At 46.2% G+C, this 23,762-nt stretch overlaps 1 protein-coding gene across 3 annotated transcripts in view; it reads left to right on the top strand.

Moving 5' to 3' along the window:
• Positions 1-23,181, top strand: part of Kctd20 (potassium channel tetramerization domain containing 20) — a 28,357-nt gene extending 5,176 nt beyond the window's left edge. The window contains exons 1-8 of one of the 3 annotated variants that reach the window (XM_085679855.2): positions 2,250-2,371; positions 9,407-9,581; positions 13,189-13,465; positions 14,694-14,796; positions 16,394-16,514; positions 17,222-17,419; positions 18,753-18,863; positions 20,203-23,181. In XM_085679855.2, coding sequence (XP_085535981.1) covers positions 9,422-9,581; positions 13,189-13,465; positions 14,694-14,796; positions 16,394-16,514; positions 17,222-17,419; positions 18,753-18,863; positions 20,203-20,495 — 1,263 coding nt within the window. In that variant the 5' untranslated portion in view covers positions 2,250-2,371; positions 9,407-9,421 and the 3' untranslated portion in view covers positions 20,496-23,181. Of the gene's footprint in view, positions 1-2,236; positions 2,372-9,406; positions 9,582-13,188; positions 13,466-14,693; positions 14,797-16,393; positions 16,515-17,221; positions 17,420-18,752; positions 18,864-20,202 lie in introns of those variants that run through there. The other 2 variants (XM_085679856.2, XM_048451228.3) reach the window with 2 other exon arrangements.
• The last annotated feature ends 581 nt before the right edge of the window (positions 23,182-23,762 follow it).

Genomic DNA, 23,762 nt, shown 5'->3' with positions numbered 1-23,762 from the left:
CTCAGCTATACTGCAAGTCATGGAGTAAGAAGAAAAAAAGGAATATAGAAATAGAGAAAGATAAAAGCCCAAAGGCAAAAGGTAAACAGGATAATTTAAGTTAAAAAAAAATGACTAGAAATAAACCAAGCTAAGGCCAGGCTGGGTGCGGGTCCCCAAAGAGTAAAAGAGTAAAATGAGAACAATTCCAGGACTGGGGTCTGCTGACCCGGTTTATTACCCTATAAACGCTATGCAGCAGTTTAACACCCTTGAGCATTATTTGTTGCTGTCTTGGTTTTCTTATGAAAATCTGGATGCTCAAATATCCCCTTTTGGTGGTTTAGAAGTTTTAAAGGTTGTAAAATATCACGAAGAACGTTCTACAGTACTGGCAGCAGAGGTCATTTTATTTATAAAATATTTTTTATAGTTTATTTAACTTTATTTTATGTGCATTGGTGTGAAGGTGTCAGATCCCCCGGAACTGGATTTTCAGACAGTTGTGAACTGCCATGTGGGTGCTGGGAATTGAACCCGGTTCCACTGGAAGAGCAGTCAGTGCTCTTAACCTCTGAGCCATCTCTCCAGCCCCCCAGAGGCCATGTTTTTAGGAAATGAAATTAATCCTTTAATTGAGCGAACCTATGTTGCCTTCCAAATCGGCCATTATGAATGATGAAAGTTCCCGGCCTGCCAGCTTGGCTTTCGAAAGAGTCTTAGGTGAGAACGTTAGCTCAGAGGCTTGATATTTGGGGATACATTAAATGAAAAAGTTATAAAAGTCAGCTTGAATACACTTCTCATATGCTACCTATAATTTGATATTTATTCAAAACCAGTGCCATATCTGATATGCTGACATACGAAATTTAATTAAAAAGGCAACCCTTTTAATCTTAACTATTAACATACATTTTAGTATGTCATTGAGTGTGTCCTCTAAGTAACAGGTATTAAGTGTTAGGTCAGGATTGATGAAGGGGATGTAGAAATAAAAGAGGAAGACAATTGTCGCTTATTCAGAAGAAGGGAGGCAGCTGTCTTCATGTGGAGACGGTGCCAGGGCTCAGAGGCAGAAGGGGGAACTTTTGGGAGAAAAGTTTTATTGGTGGGTATGTTCCTGGTCATGCCAAGGCCCAGTGATCCCAGCTGATGGTCTCATTACTTTGTTGACTTTCTTGGTAGGTAGGTGATTTTTCTGTATGTTTTTAAGGGTTTCTCTGTTCCTGTCTGTCCTGGAACTAGTTCTGTAGACCAGGCTGGTCTTCAACTCACAGAGATCCACCTGCCTCTGACTCCTGAGTGCTGGGATTTAAAGGTGTGCCACCACCAACCAGTAGGTGTTTTTATCAGAAATGCTGAGGTGGGAGCTTTTCAGCTCCTTCGAAGTTCATTGTTTTAGGTCATTAGTCTGTCATTAAGTCTAGTGTTGTTTGAGACAGGGTCACAAGTAGCCCAAGCTGGCCTCCAACTTGTTAGATGGTTATGTTGGTTGGTTTTGGTTTTTTGATTTTTTTTTTTTTTTGAGTCAACTTGACACAAACTAGAGTCACCTGGGAAGAGGGTCCTCAATTGAAGCATTGCCTCCATCAGTGAACTGTGTGTATAACTGTGACTTTTTTTTAATTAATGAAGTTTGTACAGTCTTTGTGATTGTATAATCAACCGGTCTGATAACTTTTTGAAGTACAAAAGCCCACCCAATCCGGTGACAGTGAGAGATGACGCCACTTTCCTCCTTCCAGGTTTTCCCCACGAAGGACATGTTTTACACGGAACACAACCAGCTTTCTAATAATTAGATTCCAGGCAATGTGAAGCCTATGGAACTTGGTTTGCTACAGCGGGTTGATCCGTGAAACGCAAAGGTTGAGAAGAAAAAAAAATGTTTTTCCTTTTCATTTCTCTTTTGTTCTTTTTGTTTTTCTTCCTTTGGGCTGCAATTCCTATCCATCCACCACACAAACGTTTGGGGAGGCGAGGCTCGTTAATCCTGTGTGCGTCAGCCGTCCTGGGGCTGCCGAGCTTCTTTCGGCCTAGACGGGGCTTGCTCTTCCGTTCCACAGGAGGACACGAGCGTGGGTGGCGCGCACTGCGGGCCCGCGGGGGAGGAGGGAGGCTGCACCAGGCGGAAGCAGCAGGCGAGGCCCCGGCCTAGGGCCTAGAACGCGGCGGGGGGCGGGGCGCCCCGCGCGGCCTTCCCGGCGTGCCCCGCGCGGGGATGGGGGACTCTTATCTTGAAGGACCGGGTGACTCAGCCGCGTGGCCCGGGCGGGGGGCGGGGACGCGCGGTTGCCGGAGCTCAGCGGGAATCTGCGGCGGCGGCTGCTCGCTCGCGTCCCGGGCGGCTTCAGGGCTCCGGGACCGAGAGCGCGGCGTCGGGGGACCGGTGAGTGGCGGGCCGGGTCTGGCGGGCGGACGGCGCGGGCTGAGGATGGCGACGCGCGCGAAGCGGCCGCCTTGGGGCCCTGCGCGGGGCTCCTCCCCGGTGTGAGGAGAAAGGACCCGAGTGAGCGGCCCGGCCTCGAGGGGAGCCCGGGCTGGGGAAGGTTGGTCACGCTTCCCACGGGACTCTGGAACCTTCCGTCGGGGCCTGTCGCCCCTTTGTCGTCATCCCAGGCCGAGTGCAGAACCGGTAGTTTTCTTGCCAATAACAAGAACTTTTTTTTTTTTTTTAGAGCAGGCCTGTGCCGTCAAAAAAAGTTCCCTTTCGTGGGCATTTGTCATTCTTTCTGAACATTCCTGGGTTGGGCGCCGATTTACTATTTGGAATTAAATCTCATCCTATAAATGAGAATTCAGCAAACGAACAAGACAAACAAGGAACTCTTTGGCCGGCCTAAGAAGCGTTTCTAAGCGCTTTCACGGTGCCCGGTTGCTGATAAGTTATTATTTACCAGGAAGTTTGATATATTTTTATCTTTTTAATGGTCTCCCAAAGTGTTAGAATAATACTAGTTGTGGTGAATCTTTTTTTTTTTTTAATTATTATTGTTATTGAGCTCTACATTTTTCTCAGCTCCCTTCCCTAGTTGTGGTGAATCTTGAATTAGAACGTCCACCCCACTCCTAAAGAACAAAAACAAACCCTAAGTAGCAAGTCTCAAACGTGCTTGCCCCCTTAAAAGGTTGCAGGGCTCTCAGAAACTGATTCGAGACATCTGGGGTGGGCCTCTGAGTCGGCATTGTGAGCAGGCACCCACCCCCTCACTTGGGCGGCACTGGTAAGCCGAGACCAGACTTTGGGAAACCAGAATTAGCTTGGCCTGAGAATAGTAAAAAACTGTCCAGTGCCTTTCCCTTTTTGTTGACTTACTCGTCTCCGTGTGTATCCAGACAGGAGTCGAGAAGCCCTGACTCCGGAAGGCAGTGTGAGAAGGGATAGTTTTCTGGAACCCTGTCATCAGGGTAGGAAATGGCTTTATACATATGCTGTGTGTAGGTAGGAGAAAGATCACCTGGATCTGGCTAACTTGCCCTGTTTCTTTCCGGAGCCCGTCGCTAGGAGCATCAGAGCTTAAGCTGTGCCCTTAGGTCGAATCTCCCTCCCCAGCTCTGCCTTCCACGCCAGTTCCCATAGCCTCGTGGGTTCTCTGGGATGTACCACCATCAGATGGGCGTTTGGTTCTTCACTTTCTGAATGTCTGAGTAATGCCAATCTTATGCAAAACACTGAGGTCAATTTCTGAGCAGTGTCCCAAATATGGCCCAGATTTCCCTTGCTGTCTGGCAGAAATGAGGGTTGGATTACCTCCACATCTGCCAAAAGGTGTTTTCTACTTCTTACTGTCCCTTCAGATAGGCTCCACAGGTGACCTTAAAGTAGCTGTAGTTTTTTTGGCATTTTTCTTGGCTTTGGTGTCTTTTTGGATGGCTGGCTTCACTTACTGATGGGTGGTTGTTGTTCATGCAAAATGTCGTGCCTTTCTGTAGTACTGAGCATCTTCTCGCGTCTGTCCCAGATCTGACCTTCCCAAGCTTCTGTAGCCAGTTGGAGTGGGGAATGGAAGAGAACTGTTGGAATGTGAAATAATTTAAGCGGGGAAACTCCATCACGGGAATGTGAACCGTAAAGGACCAAGGGACCCTGTTACAAATGTACCTAGTGCAGTCCTCGTCTCTCAGGGAAATACCCGAGATAGGCTAGGCGTTAGCTCAGAGGTAGAGTGCCTGCTTGGCATGGGTGCGAGGCACTAGGTTTGGTCCGCAAATATTCCCCATTCCCAGCAGGAAAGGCTGAGAGATGAGATGGTTCCTAGCCTGCTGTTCTTCCCTCTTAATTATCTTTTTAGCTGCTTCGAAAGGGAAAGGGCGCAAAGAAGAGAAAAGTGAAGACAGTGGAGAGGCTTTCCCATGACCACAAAGCCAGTGTTATCCGGGACCCTGGGGGATGGTTCTGACCGTAGTTCCTGAGGGATGAAGGTACCAAGAGCGCTGGGTTGGGAGCTGGAGATGAGTAAGAGCAAGAGGGCAAAGCCAGGAGTGGTGGCAGCTCACTGTTTGAAAACATTGGCTTTAGGAAAGAATTAATAGAGATGGGCGTTGAGCAGTTGCGAGCGGGGCAGTATCCAGAGCGTCTGCAGTTGTGTTGGGCTGCTGTTGTCACTGTCAGGTATTAGACTGGGGTTTGGGGGAAGCTCTCAGGAGGTGGAGGCAGGAGCATATTTGTAAGTTCGAGGCCAGCCTGGTCTACAGAGTGAGTTCCAGGACAGCCAGGGCAGTTACACAGAGAAATCCCTGTATCAAGAGACTTTTAAAAAGGGTGGTGGTGGTGGAGAATTTTGCCAATTATACATTCGGTGTTGGAATTTTCTTTATAATAGTTGTGATTAAGTTACTAGGATTTAAGCTGGGCATGATGGCAAATACCATCTTAGCACTCGGAAGGTCAAGGCCACCCTAGTGAGCGAGTTCCAGGACAGCCAGGGCTACACAGAGAAACCCTGTTTCAGAAAAAAAGCACTAGGATTTTTAAGACTATTTTCTGTTTTATTTTGAATTGTATGTTCATCTCAAAATTTAATTTTTGCCATAACCACTAATCTTCAGGTTTGTGATGCTAGTCATATTTGTGTTCCCAGGACAGGCTGAGGGCTGGGCACGTGTCTCAGTAAAGTGCCTGCTGCGCAAGCGTGAGCGCTGAGCTCAGATCCCTAGGACCACGGACAGCCAGACGTGGCAGTAGATGCCGGCAGTCCGGCACTGAGAGGTGGAGACAGCAAGACCAAGGCACGCTAACCAACCAGGCTAGTCAGTCGGTGAGCTTCCTTAGTGAGAGCCTGTCTTTAAATATAAGGTGGAGCGTGTTAGACCAAGACACCAGATATCAACCTCTGCCCCCACAAACATACATGGACATGTATACCCATGTACACACCAAAAGATACAGCTAGGGTGTCCCATATTCAGAATACTGTGCAGCAGAATTCAGATGGTTTTGAATTTGGAAGTATTAGCATATTTGGAGGTAGGACTTATGTCATGAATTCATTTGTTTTATACACACATGTTCTAAAGGTATTTTATGTGATTTTTTGATACTTCTGTGTATGAAACAACTTTATAGTGTATAATTTTCTACTTGTTTCATATCTAAGATGAAAATTTGGGGGTTTTGAAGCATTTCAGATTTCAGAGTTTTAGAATTTACCATATTCCCAGACATGTAATTTTATTATGTATTTTCAGTTTTATTTCTGTGCATATGTCTGTATGTGCAGGCACAAGTGTATGTTCATGTGTGCACGCACATGCATGTGGAGGCCATAAGACAGCCTTGGATGTTAGTCAGGACTAGCACTTTGCTTAATGAGCCTTTAGAAAATTTCTCATTGAGGAAATTTACGTATCTTACTCCATCTTTAGGAAGTACAGTCTTGTGGTATTTACTGCAATCATAGATTGTGTAACCATTATCAGCGTTTTTTCTTGATGAATTTTAGAATGCCTATAGATTTTCTTCATCTGTTTTTATTTATTTATTTGTTTTTGTTTTTCGGGACAGGGTTTCTCTGTGTAGCTTTGGAGCCTGTCCTGGAACTCACTCTGTAGACCAGGCTGACGTCGAACTCACAGAGATCCATCTGCCTCTGCCTCCCGAGTGCTGGGATTAAAGGCGTGCACCACCACTGCCCGGCTAAGAGAACAACTTGCAATAGTCAGTTCTTTCCTTCCTCTCTGGGGTTCTGGGACCAAACTCAGGTTGTTATCTTGGGCAAGTGCCTTTACCTGCTGACTCCGTAATTTGGTAATTTATCGGTTTATAGGACCCAGGCTTTGGGCCTGTTAATGTTAAATCAGTTCTCTATCATTGACAGCACCTCCCCATCCCCACCTGTTAGGCTGTATTCTCTGAGACGGAACCTCACTGTGTCCCAGGCTTGTGTGGGACAACACCCTGGCACGTTTTCTTTCTCTCTAATTTCTACCCTTCTTTTCTATATATTCTTTGGGTTGAGGAAGTATTTATCAAGAACATTTTGTCGTTTTGGTTCTTTTCCAGTATGCTTGTTAAAACTGTTGACCTTTAACTTGACTTAAGCTTGCCTGTGTTGTGTTTTGTCATTCACTTGAAAATAGTTCTCTCTCCTGTTTTTTCCCTCTTGTGACAGGGTTTTTCTGTGTAGCCCTGGCTGTCCTGGAACTCACTCTGTAGACCAGGCTGGCCTCAAACTCCCCAGACTGGGATTAAAGGCATGCGCCACTCCTGTGTCCTGTTGGGATTTCCTTTCCTTTTTAACCTGGATAACTCCAAAGTGTGTCGCTTTATTTCTAACACTTGCAGACCTTGGTTTGTGTTGCTGATTACTGTGACCCTGTACTTGGAGAGCATAGCTGTAGTGTCGGTCCATTTAAATGTATGAGGCCATGTTGCCTAATCATGTTCAGCTCTAGCCAAGTCTCCAAGAATGCTTGAAAATGATGCTCTGCAGTCTTGGGTGCAGTTGGGTCAGAACTGATAATGTTTCTCAGATTTTTTGTATCCAGAGCAGCAGGATGTTGTTGACTTGTGCCATGTTTCTCAGTGGCTCTATTAGAACACAGCCGTGTTTACTCATTTGTGATTGCTGATGGCTCTTTGCACTGTAGTAGCGTGGCCTACAAAACCTAGAATATTTACTGTCTCATTCCTTACCAGAAGAGCTTACCATTCCAGTTGGAATTCTTACTTCAGGCTCCCTGCTGAAAACTTTGCCTACCAGGAAAGGACCCTATAAATATTTACAGGGTCCTACCCATCAGTGAGCCCTTTCCAGTCTCCCCACAGCATCCTGAGGCTGACATGTTTGCTTGATGTCACCACTTCCTAGCTGCTGTTTTCTGCTCGGCTTTATATACAGCAATTGTTTGGCAATTGTTTCTAAAGTGTCTGAATCAGGCTTGCTTCAGTTTTCTCATCAGCCTAGAGGACTGTGTGTGTATGTGTGTGTGTGTGTGTGTGTGTGTGAGGGATTGTGAGCTGCTTGTGGGGAGAAGTGACATGGTAAGCTTTATGGCCAGTATGCTTTAGGGGTGGGTGTAAGAATTAGAAGGTGAGGGGACTAGAGAGATGGCTTAGCAGTTAAGAGCACTTGGCTGCTCTTCCAGAGGACTCTGGCTCAATTCTCAGCCCCCACACGGTAGCTCACAACTGTCTGTAATTCCAGTTCCAGGGGCTGCAACACCTCCCACACAAAGTATATACAGGCGAAACACCAGTACACATAAAATAAAAAGTAGATATTAAAAAAAATTGGAGAAAGGGAAGGTAAAAATGAGAACTTAAGTAGCACAAGTCAAAATTTACTTGTTTTATTAACTTATTTAAATTCTGTGTACTTGTTTATGTGGCTATGTGCATGTAAGTGCAGGTACCTATGCATGCCAGAAGAGGGCATTGGATCCCCTGGAGCTAGGGTTAAGAAGTGAGCCACTTGGTGTGGGTGCTGCAAACCACATTCAGAGCCTCTGTAGGACTGGTATGCGTTTTTAACTGTGCATCTCTTCAGCACCGTTTTTTGCTGTTTTTATATAGTCTGAAAAATTCATTTGTGTATGCGATGTCTCTTGGTCACATTCACTCCCATTCTTTCCCTCCCACTCCCCTGGTTCCTTCTAACTTCATGCCTTCGAGTTTAGATATGCTGCCCATGGTGCATGGTGTGGGAGATGGGATCATCCACTGGGTATGGGCATCCTGCCTGTGGCCTACTTCATGCTAGAATTCTTAACTTACTTGATCTTGTGTAGGTGACCATAGCTGCTAGGGTTCATGTGGGCAGCAGTCATATCTGGCTGAGGACATGTATGTTTCACAATGACCCTCACCTTCCAGTTCTTCTATTCTCTCCACCCCTTCTTCTGAGATGTTCCCTCATCCTTAGGGTGGAGGCTGATATAGAGGTCTTCTCTCCAGCCGAGCACTAGCTGTTGTGTGTTCTGCACTTTGAGCGGTTCCGAGCATCTGTGCTGGCCACCACTCACTTTAGTATGGCTTTAGGTTGTGATGTTTGGATGTTTAATAGTTGCAGGCATGCATATGCCGTTAAAAAAAAATATTGGTAGAGCTGGGAGGATTAATCCCAGCACTTGGGAAGCAGAGTTGGGTCTCTGGGTTCGAAGCCAGCCTGGTCTACATAAGTGAGTTCCAGGATAGCCAAGGCCACACAAAAAAACTCAAATAATAACCAGAGGCAGAATTAGAGCTATTGAATTCCTTTCACCGCCTCATTTGTGGCATGAGTGACACCAAATTATGTTCCACCACTTAGTATGTAGAAATCATAGTGCATAGCCAGGCATGGCGGCACATGATTTTAACCTCAGCTCTCAGGAGGCAGATCTGAGATCGAGGACAGCCAGTGCTAGGAAGAGAGACCTTTGTAGTGGCGCCTTGTCTCAAAACAAAACAAAATAATGTTTCCTGTAGCAGCTTCACCAATTTGTAGTGGTTGGTCAAAGCCATCTAGATCTGTAAAAGGAGCGGCGGGCTGTGTCCCGCCACCTGGCTCCCGGCTAGCTTTATCCAAAATAATTACACAGACACTGTATTCTTTTAAACACTGTTTGGCCCATTAGTTTCAGCCTCTTATTGGCTAACTCTCACATCTTAATTAACCCATTTCTAATAATCTGTGTAGCACCATGAGGTGGTGGCTTACCGGGAGGATTCTAACCTGTGGCTGTCTCGGAGAGGAGAGTCATGGCGACTGCCTCATTGCTTTCTTCCTCCCAGCATTTACTCCACCTATCTAAGCTGATGTCCTATATCAAAAGCCAAGGCAGTTTCTTTATTAACCAATGAAAGTAACACATAGACAGTTAACCCTCCTCCATCATAGATCCACTGATGTCACAAATATCTTTAACCAACCATTACAAACCCCGGAAGTCCTGGGGAACCAGTTTCATGATTTCTAAATCATACACATTCCTTGTCTTCCAGGCTTCCTCTCTAAGAATGAATGTTCACCAGGGCAGTGATGCCGACAGGTTATTGCAGCCAGAGCTCAGCTGCCTAGGAGATGAGACCTTAGCTGCCACTCGAGAGAAAGAAAGCAGCAGCTTGGTGTCCTCTGGCCTTCATGTTCTCACTTTTCCCCTAGCTACCAGGAGTGAAGGTACAGCGATGGGGTTTTCTCGCACTCAAACATCTACCCAGAAGGAATGCAGATTCTTAACCTGAGCATCTATATAGTCAGTTCATTGGCTTGGCTTACATTTCACAGTGGATCCAGCTGACATTCAGCCTGGCCCATCCACCTGCATGAGTGTGTAAGACAAACAGCTGTGAGTTTGGAGTCAGGAGGCACATTGATCTTGCTGTGGTCCACATCAGCTGTAATATGATAAGAGTTCTGCTTGTAAACGGAGTGAACAGAATTGTTCATGGTCGCCCTCCCTTAGGGGGCTGCTGGATCAGTGTGAATGGCGGGACAGTTCCTGATAAGCTGTTATGGGCAGGCTTCCATGGAGTCTTTAACTGTGGCTGACAGGCCTGTGTCACTGTAGACCGTGCTCTTGAACTCAGAGCAGCCTTCCTGCCTCTGCCTCCTGACGACTACAGTGACGGGCATATGCTATCATACCTCACTCTCAGGTAACCTTGATAACTTTTTGTTTCTTTCTTAAACTGGAACTCGGTTTATTTGTATTCTTGTTTTTTTTTTGTTTTTTTTTCTTTCTTTCTTTTTTTATTTTTTGGTGGAGTTTTTGTTTTGTTTCTTTTGTTGTTGATATTTTCCCCCCTCTTCTAGATGGGGTTTTTGCTGTTCTGGAACTTGCTTGTGGACCAGGCTGGTCTTGAACTCAGAGATCCGCCTGTCTCTGTCTCCCAAGTGCTGGAATTAAAAACATGTGCCACCACGCCTGGTTCAATTGACTAATTTTTATTTAGTCAATTGACTAAATAAATTTATTTATTTATTTATAAATAAATATAAATGACTGGACTTTTTATTTTATTTTTCAGCCTATAACTTTAAATAGGTAACTACCATTTACTGAGTACAAATGCATACAAATTTTTACATATATATTTTAATTTATTTTCATTATTTTGTATGGATGCTTTGCTTATATGCATGTCTGGAACCACATGCATATCAGGTGCCCATGGAGGCCAGAAAAGGGCATCAGATCACCTAGAACTGAAGTTTCAGATGGTTGGGAACCACCTCGTGGGTTCTGGAAATTAAACCCAGGTCAATGCTCTACTGAGCCATCTATCCAGCCCATAGTATATTCGTTAGAGCAGAGGTTACAAAATGGTCCAATTTGGCTAGAGCCATTTTCGTTAAGATTTTAGGGTTTTGTTTTTGTTCTGAGGGGTGGCTGTTGTGCTTTTGTGTTTTGAGACAGGGTCTCCGGTAGCCCAGGCTGGCCTCTTGTTGGTAGCTGACCTTGAACTTCAGATATCCTGCCTGCCTCCAGTTTGCCAGTGCTGAAGTAGTGCTGTGGTCACACTTGGGGCTTCAAGCATGTTGAGCAAATACTCCACTGACTGGGGAAGAGCTCCTTATTAATAAAGTTTTATGTGTGTTGTGGCATACACAGGCAGTCAGAGGGCAACTTTATGGAGTTCTCTCTTCCCATCTTTACATGGGTTCAAAGTTTGAAGTTTGAAGATGTTCTGTTTGGGGCCCACCAGAGGTGCCTGTCCTGCTCTGTCACAGCACTCTCGGTATTTACATGCTGGTCCTTGTGGTGACACATGGCAGCACTGGGGAAGGAACTGCAAGGACCAGAAGTTCATTGTCATCCTCAGGCTACAGCTTTAGTTCAAGGGCAGCCTAGGCTTTACCAGACCCTGTCTCAGAAGTAGAGGAGGTTTTTAAATAAATAATTTGAAGAAAAATAGCTTTTTGGTGATAGGACAAAAAAAAAAAAAAATGAGATCCCAAGAGTAAATCCTAATTCCTCTCACACTGGGGCTTTGCAGCTGACAGCAGGGTCTGGAAGACCGAATGCTGATATGGGTGGGGCTACAGGGATTCTCTAACGCAGTGAGAATGCTCTGTTCTGGGAAGAGAAATGAATTTTACAGAAAAACTTTGCTTCTTTTGTTTGTTTGTTTTGTATTTTTGTTTTTCGAGACAGGGTTTCTCTGTAGCTTTGGAGCCTGTCCTGAAACTAGCTCTTGTAGACCAGGCTGGCCTTGAACTCACAGAGATCCGCCTGCCTCTGCCTCCTGAGTGCTGGGATTAAAGGCGTGAGCCACCACCACCCGGCTGAGACTTTCTTTCTGGCAAATTAAAAAACCGCCTAAGACTTTCATTCTTTCTGGCAAATTAAAAAACCAAAAAGCAGCCCTGAAGTCTGAAAATTGAATTTTAGCACACAGTAGTTCCTAGAATGCAGATACCAGTCCTCGGGCTATAGCTGAGTCTAGAGTAAACAGCACAGGAACCTGGCAGGCACGAGGCCCTGGCACACAGACCCAGCCCTTGTGACCAAGTATGATGGCACTTGCCCTGATCCCAGCACTCGGAGGTGGAGGGAGGAGGACTGGAAATGAAAGGCTAGCTTCAGCTACAGAGAGTTTAAGGATAGCTTAGATTACACGCGAGAGATCCTGTCTCAAAGACATTAAGTATGGGGCTAAGAATGCTTCCTGCTCTTTCAGACGACTTGAGTTGGGTTCCCAGCACTCAGGTTGGGTGGCTCATAAGCACCTGAAACTCCAGCTCGGGGATCTGACTTCATCATCTGGCCTCCTTGGGCACTTGCACACATTCACACTCAATCCACAAACACAAAAATCTCAATAAATAAGAGAGTAACGGAATGTAAATATACTTAGAGGTAGAAATGAAAGTATGTACCAGACTTCTTAGGGGCACCAACCAGCTTCTAAATCAATACTCAATACACCAATACTTGATATTATGGATGCTTGGCCTTATTTTGGCTCTTATTTGAGTCTGTTTCTCTGTCTTGCCTCGGGCTTTTTACCTTTCAATCTGTGTACCTTTCACTGCTTCTCAGATCTGGCTGGCAGCTGCCTGGCTTCTGGCCCTGGATGTGTCCTTTCTACCTTGTTCTCTTTTTTCTCTTCTCTGCCCACCAGACCCACCTATCCCTCTCATGCTTACCTATTGGCTGTTTAGCTTTTTATTAGACCAGTCAGATTCCTTAGGCAGGCAAGGTGAAACAGCAACACATCTTTATGTAATTAAACAAATGCAACACATCTTTGCCTAGTTAAAGTGATATTCCGCAACAGAAATAGGAAGTGATTGCTTCTGAACACCAGCTTTTGGGGATTGGCAGGAGACTGCTAGGCCACCATATAAGCCCTGCTCTTTGGTCCAGTCTTTCACTGCTAACTGTACTTTGTTTACTCTAGAATTGCAATCGCTTTAAAGCATGGACATTTCTGCCTTTAATCTCTGTCAATTGCATATCACACACATGCAGTAAGTGTATAAGGCTCTAGTTTTGTGAGCGGTGGTGGTGGTTTGTTTACTGATTTGGGATTTTCAAGACAGGTTTTTCTGTAACCCTGCCTGCTGCCCTGAACTTGCTTTGTAGATCAGGCTAGCCTCATTCAGAGATCTGCCTGCCCCTTGCTTCAGAGTGTCTAGTTTTGTTTTTTAATTTTCCCTAGGCTAGTATTTTTAGCTGTGAACTTATGGCTTTAGGTTTTTGTTTCTTTTAGAACTGACATGGCTTCATTTTTCTCTCCAGAAGTTTGCGCTTTAGTTACTTGGTTATTTGCTCTTTCAGACCTCGCACTTGACTATGCCCCTCAGCCAGCAAGCCTTCAGTATCCTCACATAATGCCACTCCCTGAAGACAGCAGCAAGGGCTCATGCTTCCAGACTGGAAGCAAGCGGAGCCACGAGCCCTTCATCGTTTCAGAGAGATTTGGGAACAGCAGCGTAGGCTTCGGAGGTAGCTCTCACTCCCCAGCCCCAGAAAAAGTGACGCTTCTTGTAGATGGCACACGCTTTGTGGTGAATCCTCAGATTTTTACCGCTCATCCGGACACCATGTTGGGAAGGTAATGACGGCTTCCTTCTATGTGTACTCTGTTCCCTGTGAGGAGAGGTGTTTGGCCTCACATCAGATGTGATACTACACTGAACTCAGTACAGGGCTGGCTTTCCGGCTTTCCTCCCTTCATGCTTCAGTGGGGAAGGCTAGGATAGCTGGTGGGAGCCTGGATGCTGGGAAGGTAGTGTTTGCACAGCTGGATGGGGAAGAGCCTCACCCCACCCCACCCCTTTTTGTTTTGTTTTTCTTGAGAGTTTCTCTGTAGCGTTGGATCCTGTCCTAGCTCTTGTAGACCAGGCTGACCTCGAACTCACAGAGATCCGCCTGCCTCTGCCTCTCGAGTGTTGGGATTAAAGCCATGCACCACCACTGCCTGGCCACCCCACCCCTCTTTAAATGTTGTACAGGTCGGAGATGCTAAGTTGAGTCCGAAGTCATGTAGTTTTCCTTCTGTGAGAAACGTATTAGAAATGATCCACATGGCACAAAAACATGGATGCCGTTTTAGAAAAAACATTTGCATTCCACCCATTTCAACTTGGGGTCTTGTTTTTTTTTTGGGCGAGGAGGTGGGTTAGCAGTACTGGAGATTGAACTAGGAACCTAGGCTGTCAGGCATGGAAGGCGAGCACTCTATTGAGCTAAAGCCCTGGCCTGTTGCCAGTTTATTATTTCTTAACATGTGTGTTTTGCCTGCAGGCATGTGTGAGTAGTACATATATTCAGTGTCTGCCGGGGCTTGGAGAGGGTGTCGGATCCCTGGGACTTGAGTTCCTATGATTGTGAGCTGCTCTATGGGTGTTGGGAATCTAACCTGGATCCTGAGTTTATGGTGCACGCAGGCCTTCTCATGAAAATGTCAGGAGTAGAAAAGCCTCACACTGGTCTGAAATCCATGGCTAGAGCAGCCTGTTGGAGTTGGCCATTTCAAAAGAGAAGATGAGCCAGGAAGGGATGCACTAGAAGCTACTCCCTCAGTTGGTTTACAATGCAGAGGCCTCTACAGCTTCCTCTGCAGTTGCCACTGCACTGTACCTGCTGCCACAGACGGATGCTTCCTTCTTTTCCTTTTGTCTGAGGGAGTTTCCTGAAACGTGCATTCATCTGCGAGGTATCAGGTCCTAGTGCTGTGCTTTTCAATTATGCTGCAAGAGTAAGGCCATGTGTAGGAGGGAGGAAAGCTGCCTCTGCAGAGTCCTGTTGGTGAAGGTGATACTGTTGCTGGTGTCTTTCAGGATGTTTGGACCAGGAATAGAATACAACTTCACAAGGCCCAATGAAAAGGGGGAGTACGAGATTGCAGAAGGGATCAGTGCCACTGTGTTCCGTACAGTACTGGTATGCAGTTCTCTTCCCTTTTCTGTCCTCCACTGTGGCGTGCATGCTTGCATGTTGTACCCTTATGTGCTCCACAGTTGTATGCCTGACTCTTGGGTCTCTGGTATTCAGGTGTTGCTTTCCCTTGTAATTGGAGACTGCTTTTGCATTTCCCAACTACCCAGACCTGAATAATCACACAGAGACTACATTAATTATACTGTTTGGCCACTCAAGTATGTTTCTGGGTATCTCTTATCTCCTAAATTAACCCATTTCTATTTTAATTTTACCACGAGGCTCATGGTTTGTTACCTACATCGTACTTCTGGAGTGGCTACATGGCATCTCCTTGACTCTGCCTACTCTCTGTGAATTTCCTACCTGACTTTACTCTAAACCATTGGGTGAAACAGCTTTATTTACCAACCAATAAACACAACATATGTACAGAAGGACATAGTAAAATTACATATATAAAACAGTTATCAAGCAAAAATTTTATAATATTTAGTCTGTTTACATTTGGCAAATTAAGAAAAATACTCTTATCTATCCTATCTTTGTGAGTCTAAAATTTTATATCTAATTTGTCTCTTACCATAACTAAGGAAAACGATCTGTGTTCAACTCCATCAAAGACCCCAGAAAGATACATTACCTAAGTAAACAGGAGGTAGCACATTGTAAGAAACATCCAAAACTCTAGAATTGATAAAGTCATCTCACTGCCTGGACAGTCACCCAAAATTCTTCTGTAATGTTGGGGCCTGCAATGTCTACATTCTGAAGTATCTGGTAGACTTTTCCATGAAGCAGGAAATTTGGAAGACTGTTCTGCCTATATTGGCAGTTTATCAGTCACTTTCTTCTGTGTCCTGCAGAATGTCTGGCAGACTCTTCCATGAAGCAGGAACCCTGAAGGACTGTCTGACCTTCTTTTGGCAAGTTCAGCAGTCATTTTTCTGTGTGTCCTGCATGTCCAGTTTATACAGCATATCATCAGGCAGTCCAGGCAAAAGCAGTTTCTTGCCCTAATGGCTAGCGAACTCCATAAGGAACCTCTTTGATCTCCATCATCCTCTGTGAAGTAATTGGTGCTGCCAGAAGCAGACCTGTCTCACTGTCAAGAGAAGTCTAAGTTCTTAAAACCTTTTAAATGCCATATTCTGTAGGTCTTTGAAGTGTTGAAGATTATCTGAAATATTTATCTAGAAAACCTAACATGACTAAAGTTTGATTATTATAAATAACTATTACTCTATAATTTTAAATTATGTATTACATTTTTAATGAGCTGTCTAAAATACATTCAACAAAAGTAGAAATATTGGCCAAAGCAGCTTTCTTCATCAATTAATAAAAACAACAACATATGTACAGAAGGATATTCCACATCATTTCTCTTCTTTATTTTTCCTGTCTATAACTTCTAAGTCCTTGCTCAGTTGTATTCAGTTGTCAGGCTCTGGTTAAACTTGGGTAGATGGGAGCCTAATGCACTGAGCAGTTGACTCCAAGATCTTACTGTCTCAGTAGCATTAGAAGTGTGTAGGGTTAGAGGAGTCATTTTCGTGCATTTCTTTGCCTACATTTCTACTTCACAATCTGTTCACAGGATTATTACAAAACTGGCATCATCAACTGTCCGGACGGCATCTCTATCCCAGATCTGAGAGACACGTGTGACTATCTCTGCATTAACTTTGACTTCAACACTATCCGCTGTCAAGACCTGAGTGAGTATGGAGCAGCTGTTTCACCTCTCAGCCAGTGCATGGTCACTGTGCTTAGCAGGGCTTGTGGAGCGTGGGTTGAGAACCAGCACAGAGGTGGACATCCTGCTAACTAGCCATTGCTGCTTTTACATTAAGGGATATGGGGAAGTAGAGTAAGTGAAAGGAATCAGCTGGGGAGTGTGGCTCACAACCATCATTCCAGCACTCAGAAGACTGAGGCAAGAGGATCACCATAAGTTCAGGGCCAACATGGTCTACAGAGTGATACTATCTTAAAAGAAAAGGCTGGAGATGTCTCTCAGTTGATAGAGTACTCACCTAGCACTGAGATCCTGGGTTGCTCCATGCTCAGCACCAAGTACTAGGCATGATGAGTCAGACCTGTGATTTCAGTGTTCAGGAAGTGGAGGTCGGGAATGAAAGTTATGAATCTAATCTGACCACCTAGTCACTGGGCTACTGCTTCCCTCTAGAGTAGGACCATGGTGTCATCTGTGACAAGCAGGAGTACTGAGTGTCAGTGAGGAAAGGATCATGGTCAAACTGAACAGCATTAAGTATATAAAACTAATTATCACCTCGGGGCAGGAGCTATGTCATACAGTGCCTCATCTCTGTATGTCCTCTGTGATGGCGGCAGTGTTAGTCTCCACCCAGCAGCATGGGTGTAGACAGGAAATGGCTTCATCTACCTGTTCTCTTCCCAGGTGCTTTACTTCATGAGCTGTCCAACGATGGTGCTCACAAGCAGTTTGATCACTACCTCGAGGAACTGATTCTGCCCATCATGGTGGGCTGTGCCAAGAAAGGGGAGCGAGAGTGCCACATTGTCGTGCTGACAGATGAGGATTCTGTGGACTGGGATGAAGACCACCCCCCACCCATGGGGGAAGAGTATTCCCAAAGTAGGAGCCCCTGCAGGGTGTGGATGTTTTCAGCTAGAGAAACACTGCCTAGAGTAGAATACAGACCTGGGGGCAGACACCACTGATAGCAAGTGATGGGCAGAGCATCTAGAGGGCAGCCGGCACTATACAGGTCTGTCCTCTACTGGGACCGCTCTCTCCCCTGTGGGATGGAACTGACAGATGCTGAAGTTGGGGGTTAAATTCTCATTTAAATCTTGTTGACTTGGTAATAATTCAAAACTTAAATGGTGGGTTGAGAAGTTTACTCATGAGAAGAGCACTTGGCATGCAAGTGTGAGGACTGAGTTCAGACCCCAGAACCCAAGAGAAAAGCTGGATGTGGTAGCACATCTGTGATGCAGAGCTGTTGTGGTGAGATGGGAGGAGAGACAGGCCCCGGAACCTCATGGGCCAGCTCGCCCTGCAGTGCGCAGCAGTCAACAGCAAAGCAGACACCCTGCCTCAAATAAGGTGGCGGGCGGACTGACGGTCTGGGTTATCCTCTGACCCCCGCACACATGCAGGGGCAGGTGCACTCACCCACGTTCATCGTGCACACAGGCTTTACAGAAGGATGTGCACTTAAAGGTGTGTTAACCCTGCTCTACCTCAGTGTCCTTTTGCTTATAGTCTCTTTATATAAAACCTCTCTATATAGTCTTCTTAAGGCTGCTTATCTTCCATTGTAAATGTGCTGTAACTCACTGTCCTGGTAGGGCACTGAAGCTATGTACAGAAATGATGCACGATCAGTTTCAAGCAGCAGCATTTTTGCACATCTATCAACTACTGGATATTCCTAAACATGGAATGTCAAAAGCTTGGTGCTTTTATAATTTTGACACGTTGCCAAATTATCCTTTCTAAAGGTTATACCAGTTTGCACTGAAAACAGTATGATAGAGCCTGGTATGGTAGACACCTATAATCCTCTTGGTTATCATGTGAATTTCAGACCAGTTTGGCTACACGAGACTCTGCTCCCCGCCCTCCCCCCAAAAAGGCCGTGTTTTTAGCCTGGCAGAGGCAGATGGATCTCTAGGGCCAGCCTGGTTTATAAAGTACGTTCCAGGACAGCCAGGGCTACATAGTGAGAGGAAAAACAACAAAAACAAAAGGCCGAGTTTAAGCCGGTTGCTGCTTCCCTTTCTCTCAAGCTCTGAAGCTTCTCCCAGCAGACTGCAGCGGTCCAGGAATCCCAGTATTTGGGCTGCTGGGGTCGGGGCGGGTGTTCCACGTCGAATGCCATCATGGGTTACATAGCTCCTGTTGATTATCACCTCACTCATTCCCTCTGACTAACTGCAGCTTTTGTGGACTTTGTTCTCAGTTCTTTACAGCTCCAAGCTCTACAGATTCTTCAAGTACATTGAGAACCGAGATGTTGCTAAAACAGTGCTGAAGGAGCGGGGCCTGAAGAACATTCGCATTGGAATTGAAGGTAATGGAAGTCTCCCAGCACTCGGGAGGCAGGGGCAGGTGGATCTCTGGGAGTTCCAGGACAGAACTACATAGAGAAAAGCCCTGTCTCAGAAAAACAGAAGTCTCAGCCAGCGATAGGGTGGGCCTCTGGGTGCCGCTGTGCCTCTGACTTGGCTCACAGGAGCTTGAGGACGCACACTTACACGACATGCACTGAGGGTCCTGCCTATTGCTCTCTGTCCTGGGCTTGCATTTACCTTTCCTCAGTTCCTCAGTGCCCCTCAGAAAACTAGGACCTGGGTGAATCAGAGGGCGCCTGGGCACATCTCAGCAAGAACATGTTTCTGGGATCTCCAATTATCCTTTTGAAAAATAGCTTAAGAATTTAAGATTTAACTGGGCAGTAGTGGCTCACGCGTTTAATACAGCACTTGGGAGGCAGAAGCAGGTGGGTCTGAGTTGGAGGCCAGCCTGGTCCACTGAGGGTGTCTAGACAGCTGCCTTGTCTTGGGGCAGGTGTGGTTGTCTCCTGGGCTCCTGTACCCTGTTGATCTCACTGCCTTACTCTGCCTATGGCTAGCACTGCATGTTTCTGACTCAGGAAGTTTAAATTAGAAGAAACTTTTGAGATAATTTCCTCAGCCTCTCCTTTGCACATTGTCTTTGCCTGGTTTCTGAGAAGAACTGAGGACAGGGTGATAGGGAACCCCCTTGTCCCTGTGATCTAGCCTTTGTGGCTGAAGGCACTCCAAATGCATAGACCTGGCTGCTGCCCCTCCTGCCTCTTCTGCTGCTGTAATCCCTTGTCTCTGTGAGCCCCTTCTGCGTATCTGACAACATTTGTGTTTTCTCTTTAGGTAAGCATTTCACATGTCCTTTTTTATTTAACCATGCTTTCTACACAAGAACCTTACTAAGATGACAGAATATCTGCCCAGGTGGGGTTTTGTCCTGTGGTATTGTTTCCAACAGCTAAAGGCTCTTAGTAAGTGGCTTCTCTTCCCTTTCCAATAAAAGGGGGATAAGAGCAAGGCAGTGGTGGCACATAACCTTTAATCCAGCAGTTGGGAGGTAGAGGCAGGCAGATCTTTGTGAGTTGGAGACCAGCTTGGTCTACAGAGTGAGTTCCAGGACAGGCTCCAAAGCTACAGAGAAACCCTGTCTCGAAAAACTTAAAAGAAGGGGGGCAGGGAATCCTTGTTACTTCCCACAGACCAGTACCTTCTAGGGGCAGAGGGGCCTCAGGGAGACACTGGTCACTTGTCACAGAGCTTTTCTTGCTGTCTTTGACTTTGGAAGTAGATGCCAGAGCAAGCACAGTCTACCATGATTGTGACCACAGTCTTTTCCCATTGCAGGGTACCCTACCTGTAAAGAAAAGATTAAGAGGAGACCTGGTGGGAGGTCTGAGGTTATCTACAATTATGTGCAGCGCCCCTTTATCCAGATGTCCTGGGAAAAGGAGGAAGGGAAGAGTCGCCACGTGGATTTCCAGTGTGTTCGCAGCAAGTCCCTCACTAATCTGGTGGCTGCTGGAGAGGACGTCTTGGAAGACCAGGAAATAATAATGCATCACCCGCCACAGGTGGACGAACTTGACCGGCTAAACGCTCCACTCTCTCAAATGGCTTCTAATGACTTCCAAGATTAGGGACAAAGAGGGTCTGCCCTCTGCCCTCACCAGAGCGCTTCTCTGTGGGTGCCCCCAACCTGGCCTCCTGGTTTCTTACCCCTAGGAGATGCTTCCTCCAGTCTGTTTCCATCCCCTCTCCGTCACGATTGTGCCCCTTTCTCAGTCTGTCTTTGGTAATCAGACTACCAGCTTAGCCGGCCCTGGGAAACAGACGCTGGGTCTGTTGCTGTTGGTTGAGTCTTGTACAGCTGCGGGAGAGGAAGTGGACTCCTGTCGCCTCACGGTTGACACAGAAGCCCCACATCCTTTATACCCAGTGGGTGGGTTTTTGCCTCAGACAAATTGCTTAATAGCAAAAGGACCAAATGTCAGAGACAGTCTGTGCTGCGGCAGGTGTCCTCTGCTGAGGAGGTGTGCCAGGGTGAATGGAAGGTAGTTCCTGGGTGCTGCACCCAGGTGCCACCTGGCTAGAATGTCTGAAAGGAATCCCCAGGAGCTCAGGTTCAGCACTGCTCTCCATTAACACAGGAACAGTCCGACACAGGAGAGCAGTGGCCAGCAGTGTTAGTGCAGCCTTTGGCCTCAGGGAGTCAGAGCCCAAACTGGTGCTTTGTTTGGAAGGAAAACTTGGAAATTAGGTGGCAGAATGACTCCAGGTTAGGCCTGCAGACTGCACCCAGGGATAGCGTGGTGCTGTGGGTATGGCAGGAGACCTGGTGTTTGAAGGTAAGAAGAGATTTTTGCTTGGTACCTTCCTGTGGGCACCAGGGAGGACTGTGGCGAGCTCAATGGAATCATCAACTTTGCAGGCCCTGCTTGCGTCCTCACACCAATACATTCACTTTTTTTTCTTTCTTTCTTTTTTAAATAGCCCGTTAGCTGCTCAGACATGGTAAGAAATGCTACTGTCCTCCCCAGGGTCAGGTCCAGGCCTTGTCTCTTGTTCACTCTTACATGTGTGGTATATGGCAGTCCAGATCACTCCTCAGCCCCTTCCTCTCACATTTCCTTGACTGTTTGCAGAGTCAAGCCAGACAGCAGTATCTGGGATTACCTTACTTTGTGGTAGAAGTTGACCTTTGAGTCAGTCCTCCACCCTGGACATTTTCCTTTCATAGGTGGTGCATTGTAAGCTGTTTGCTTCAAGTTCCTTAAAGAACATGGTTGGTTTCTTGAAGTCTGCTTCCATTAAGTACTATATAGTATATTACTTGATGGCAGTAAATTCAGGTTTGGGAAACCCCTCTCTCCAGAATTGAAGAACAAGAATGTTCTTAAAAGGGTGTGTTCGTTTTGTGGCAGCATCACAAGTTGGAGTTGGTGTGAGATCTTTCTTGCTCAGAAAAGAACTGAAGGGTAACTAAGCAGCCCTGCTTTTTGTGGTGACCGTTGGTGTTTTGGTGAGGCTCAAGGCCAGCATCCAAAATACAGGTTAAGGTTATCTGTCCAGAAGTTACTTCTGGAAAGCTGATGGGCTTATATGTGAGTGAGGTCAGGTCTGGCCTTGACTTTGTTGGTGCTACATGTTTGTCTACTCGCAGTGACCAGCCCAGGCCCTTGCTCAGTGGTGCTTCCTCTGTGCTAACTGTTGACCACTGGAGTATGACTGTGTGCTTGCGTGGTGTTGAGGTGTGAGCAGTCCTTTCTTTGTCCTTTGGAGTTGGTTCACTGCCTTCAGCCCCAAATAAGTTACCACGCTGTGGCTGCAGCCCATGGGGTTTGAGTAGGAGGCAGTCTGAAGGCTGGCCAGTGCCATGGGATGCTGGTGACTAAAGGAAGGCCTGGGATCGAGGCCTTGGGGAGAGGAGGCTCCTTTTGCACCCTTCCCTAAATTTCATTGTCATTTGTAGTTTGGTGCCTCCCGTCAGCCTTGCCTGCTGTTCCAAAGTTGGGAGTTGGGACATTCTAGTCCCTGCGGACTAAGAACTGGGTCTTTGGAATTGGTTATTGGCTTTATGAGTGAGAGGACTGTGCCAATAAAAAAAATGGATTTTGGGCTCGTGTGTCTCTTGCGAGTGTCTGAATAAGTAGGCCGTGTTGTGTGCACAGAAACAACCTCATGAGAAAAGTGACTTTACCTAGAGTCTCAGAGCATCTTAGCAGGATATAAGATTACCTACACCCGAGGCTTGACTGTTCAGTGCCCTTGTATGCTGTGACACTGATGAGAAACTACCTGCCGGTAAGGACCTGGAGAACAGAGACAGCATTACTTTGAAAATTACATGGCTCTCCATGGTGGAGCAAGGTGAGGGCAAAAGTTGAAGATTGAAGTGACTGGGTACAGTAGCCAGTTACTTCACCCAGCCCCTTGGGAAAGCGGACAGGCCTGAGGAGAGCTGTGGGGGCAGCACAGGAAAAGGGCATCCTCAGAGTCAGGATGTGTGTCTTCGGGAGAATGAATGTTCAGAGCACAGACTTCAGTTCAAACTATGTGCTTGAATTTGTTTTTTAAAACAAACGACAACTTCTGAGGTGGGCGCAGGGAGCACAGCAGAGCGCTGCCACCTCCCCAGGGGGCAGAGCCACTTTTGTGTCTGGATGGGATCATTTCTGGAAAACTGTTTTCTCCTAATGGCAAAATGCTTGTAGGCTTTGCCTCTTACTTTGTATTTTCTTTTGAAGTTGCACTTGTTCACCTACCAGTGTTTACGGAATCCTGTATATGGGATGCTTTTTCTATAATAAAGTATTTTTATTTGTGTCCATTGTTATTAATAGAAAAGAAAATGACAGAACCAACTTGTAATGGATTTAAGGGGGTGGTGCCCACTGCCCAGGACAGTGGGTTCCTTTCCTTAGGACATGGGCTTGCCTGAAGCCTGCCTGTGCTCTTCCTCTTTGCTGTCCTAGGCTGCCGTCTTGAGTTCACAGTTAGTTGCTATTGGAGACCCCACACTCCAATCCAACTTAGAATTTGGCAGCAAGGGAGACAAGGTCTTCCAAAGTCTCTACAGTGGTCTGAGGGATTAAGAGGCAGGCACTGGTAGAATGGTAGTCAGAGCTTCTGTTGTTATTGACGAAGCCCTTCCAGATCTAACAGCACTGGCTGGCTCTGAGTACTGGGTTCAGTTGAGTCAAAGGACTTTGAACTTTGTGTAGCATGAATAAAAATCCAGAGACAGATGCTGGGGTTTAACCTGAAGATCAGAAAAGCAAAGCAGCCAAGGCACTAGAAAGTTCTTACCTCTATGAAATCTTGTGACTATATCCTACCCTCTCTCTAGTGCTGGGATTAAAGGCAGGCACCTGTCCAACAAGAGCTGGAGGTAGGAGGGGCCTCCA

Source organism: Myodes glareolus, chromosome 18, assembly GCF_982192425.1.
Source record: "Myodes glareolus chromosome 18, mMyoGla1.1, whole genome shotgun sequence".
In the NCBI taxonomy this organism is placed as follows: Eukaryota; Metazoa; Chordata; class Mammalia; order Rodentia; family Cricetidae; genus Myodes; species Myodes glareolus.
Note: the sequence above shows the minus strand (reverse complement) of the source record. Positions and strands in the feature narration are given on the sequence as shown.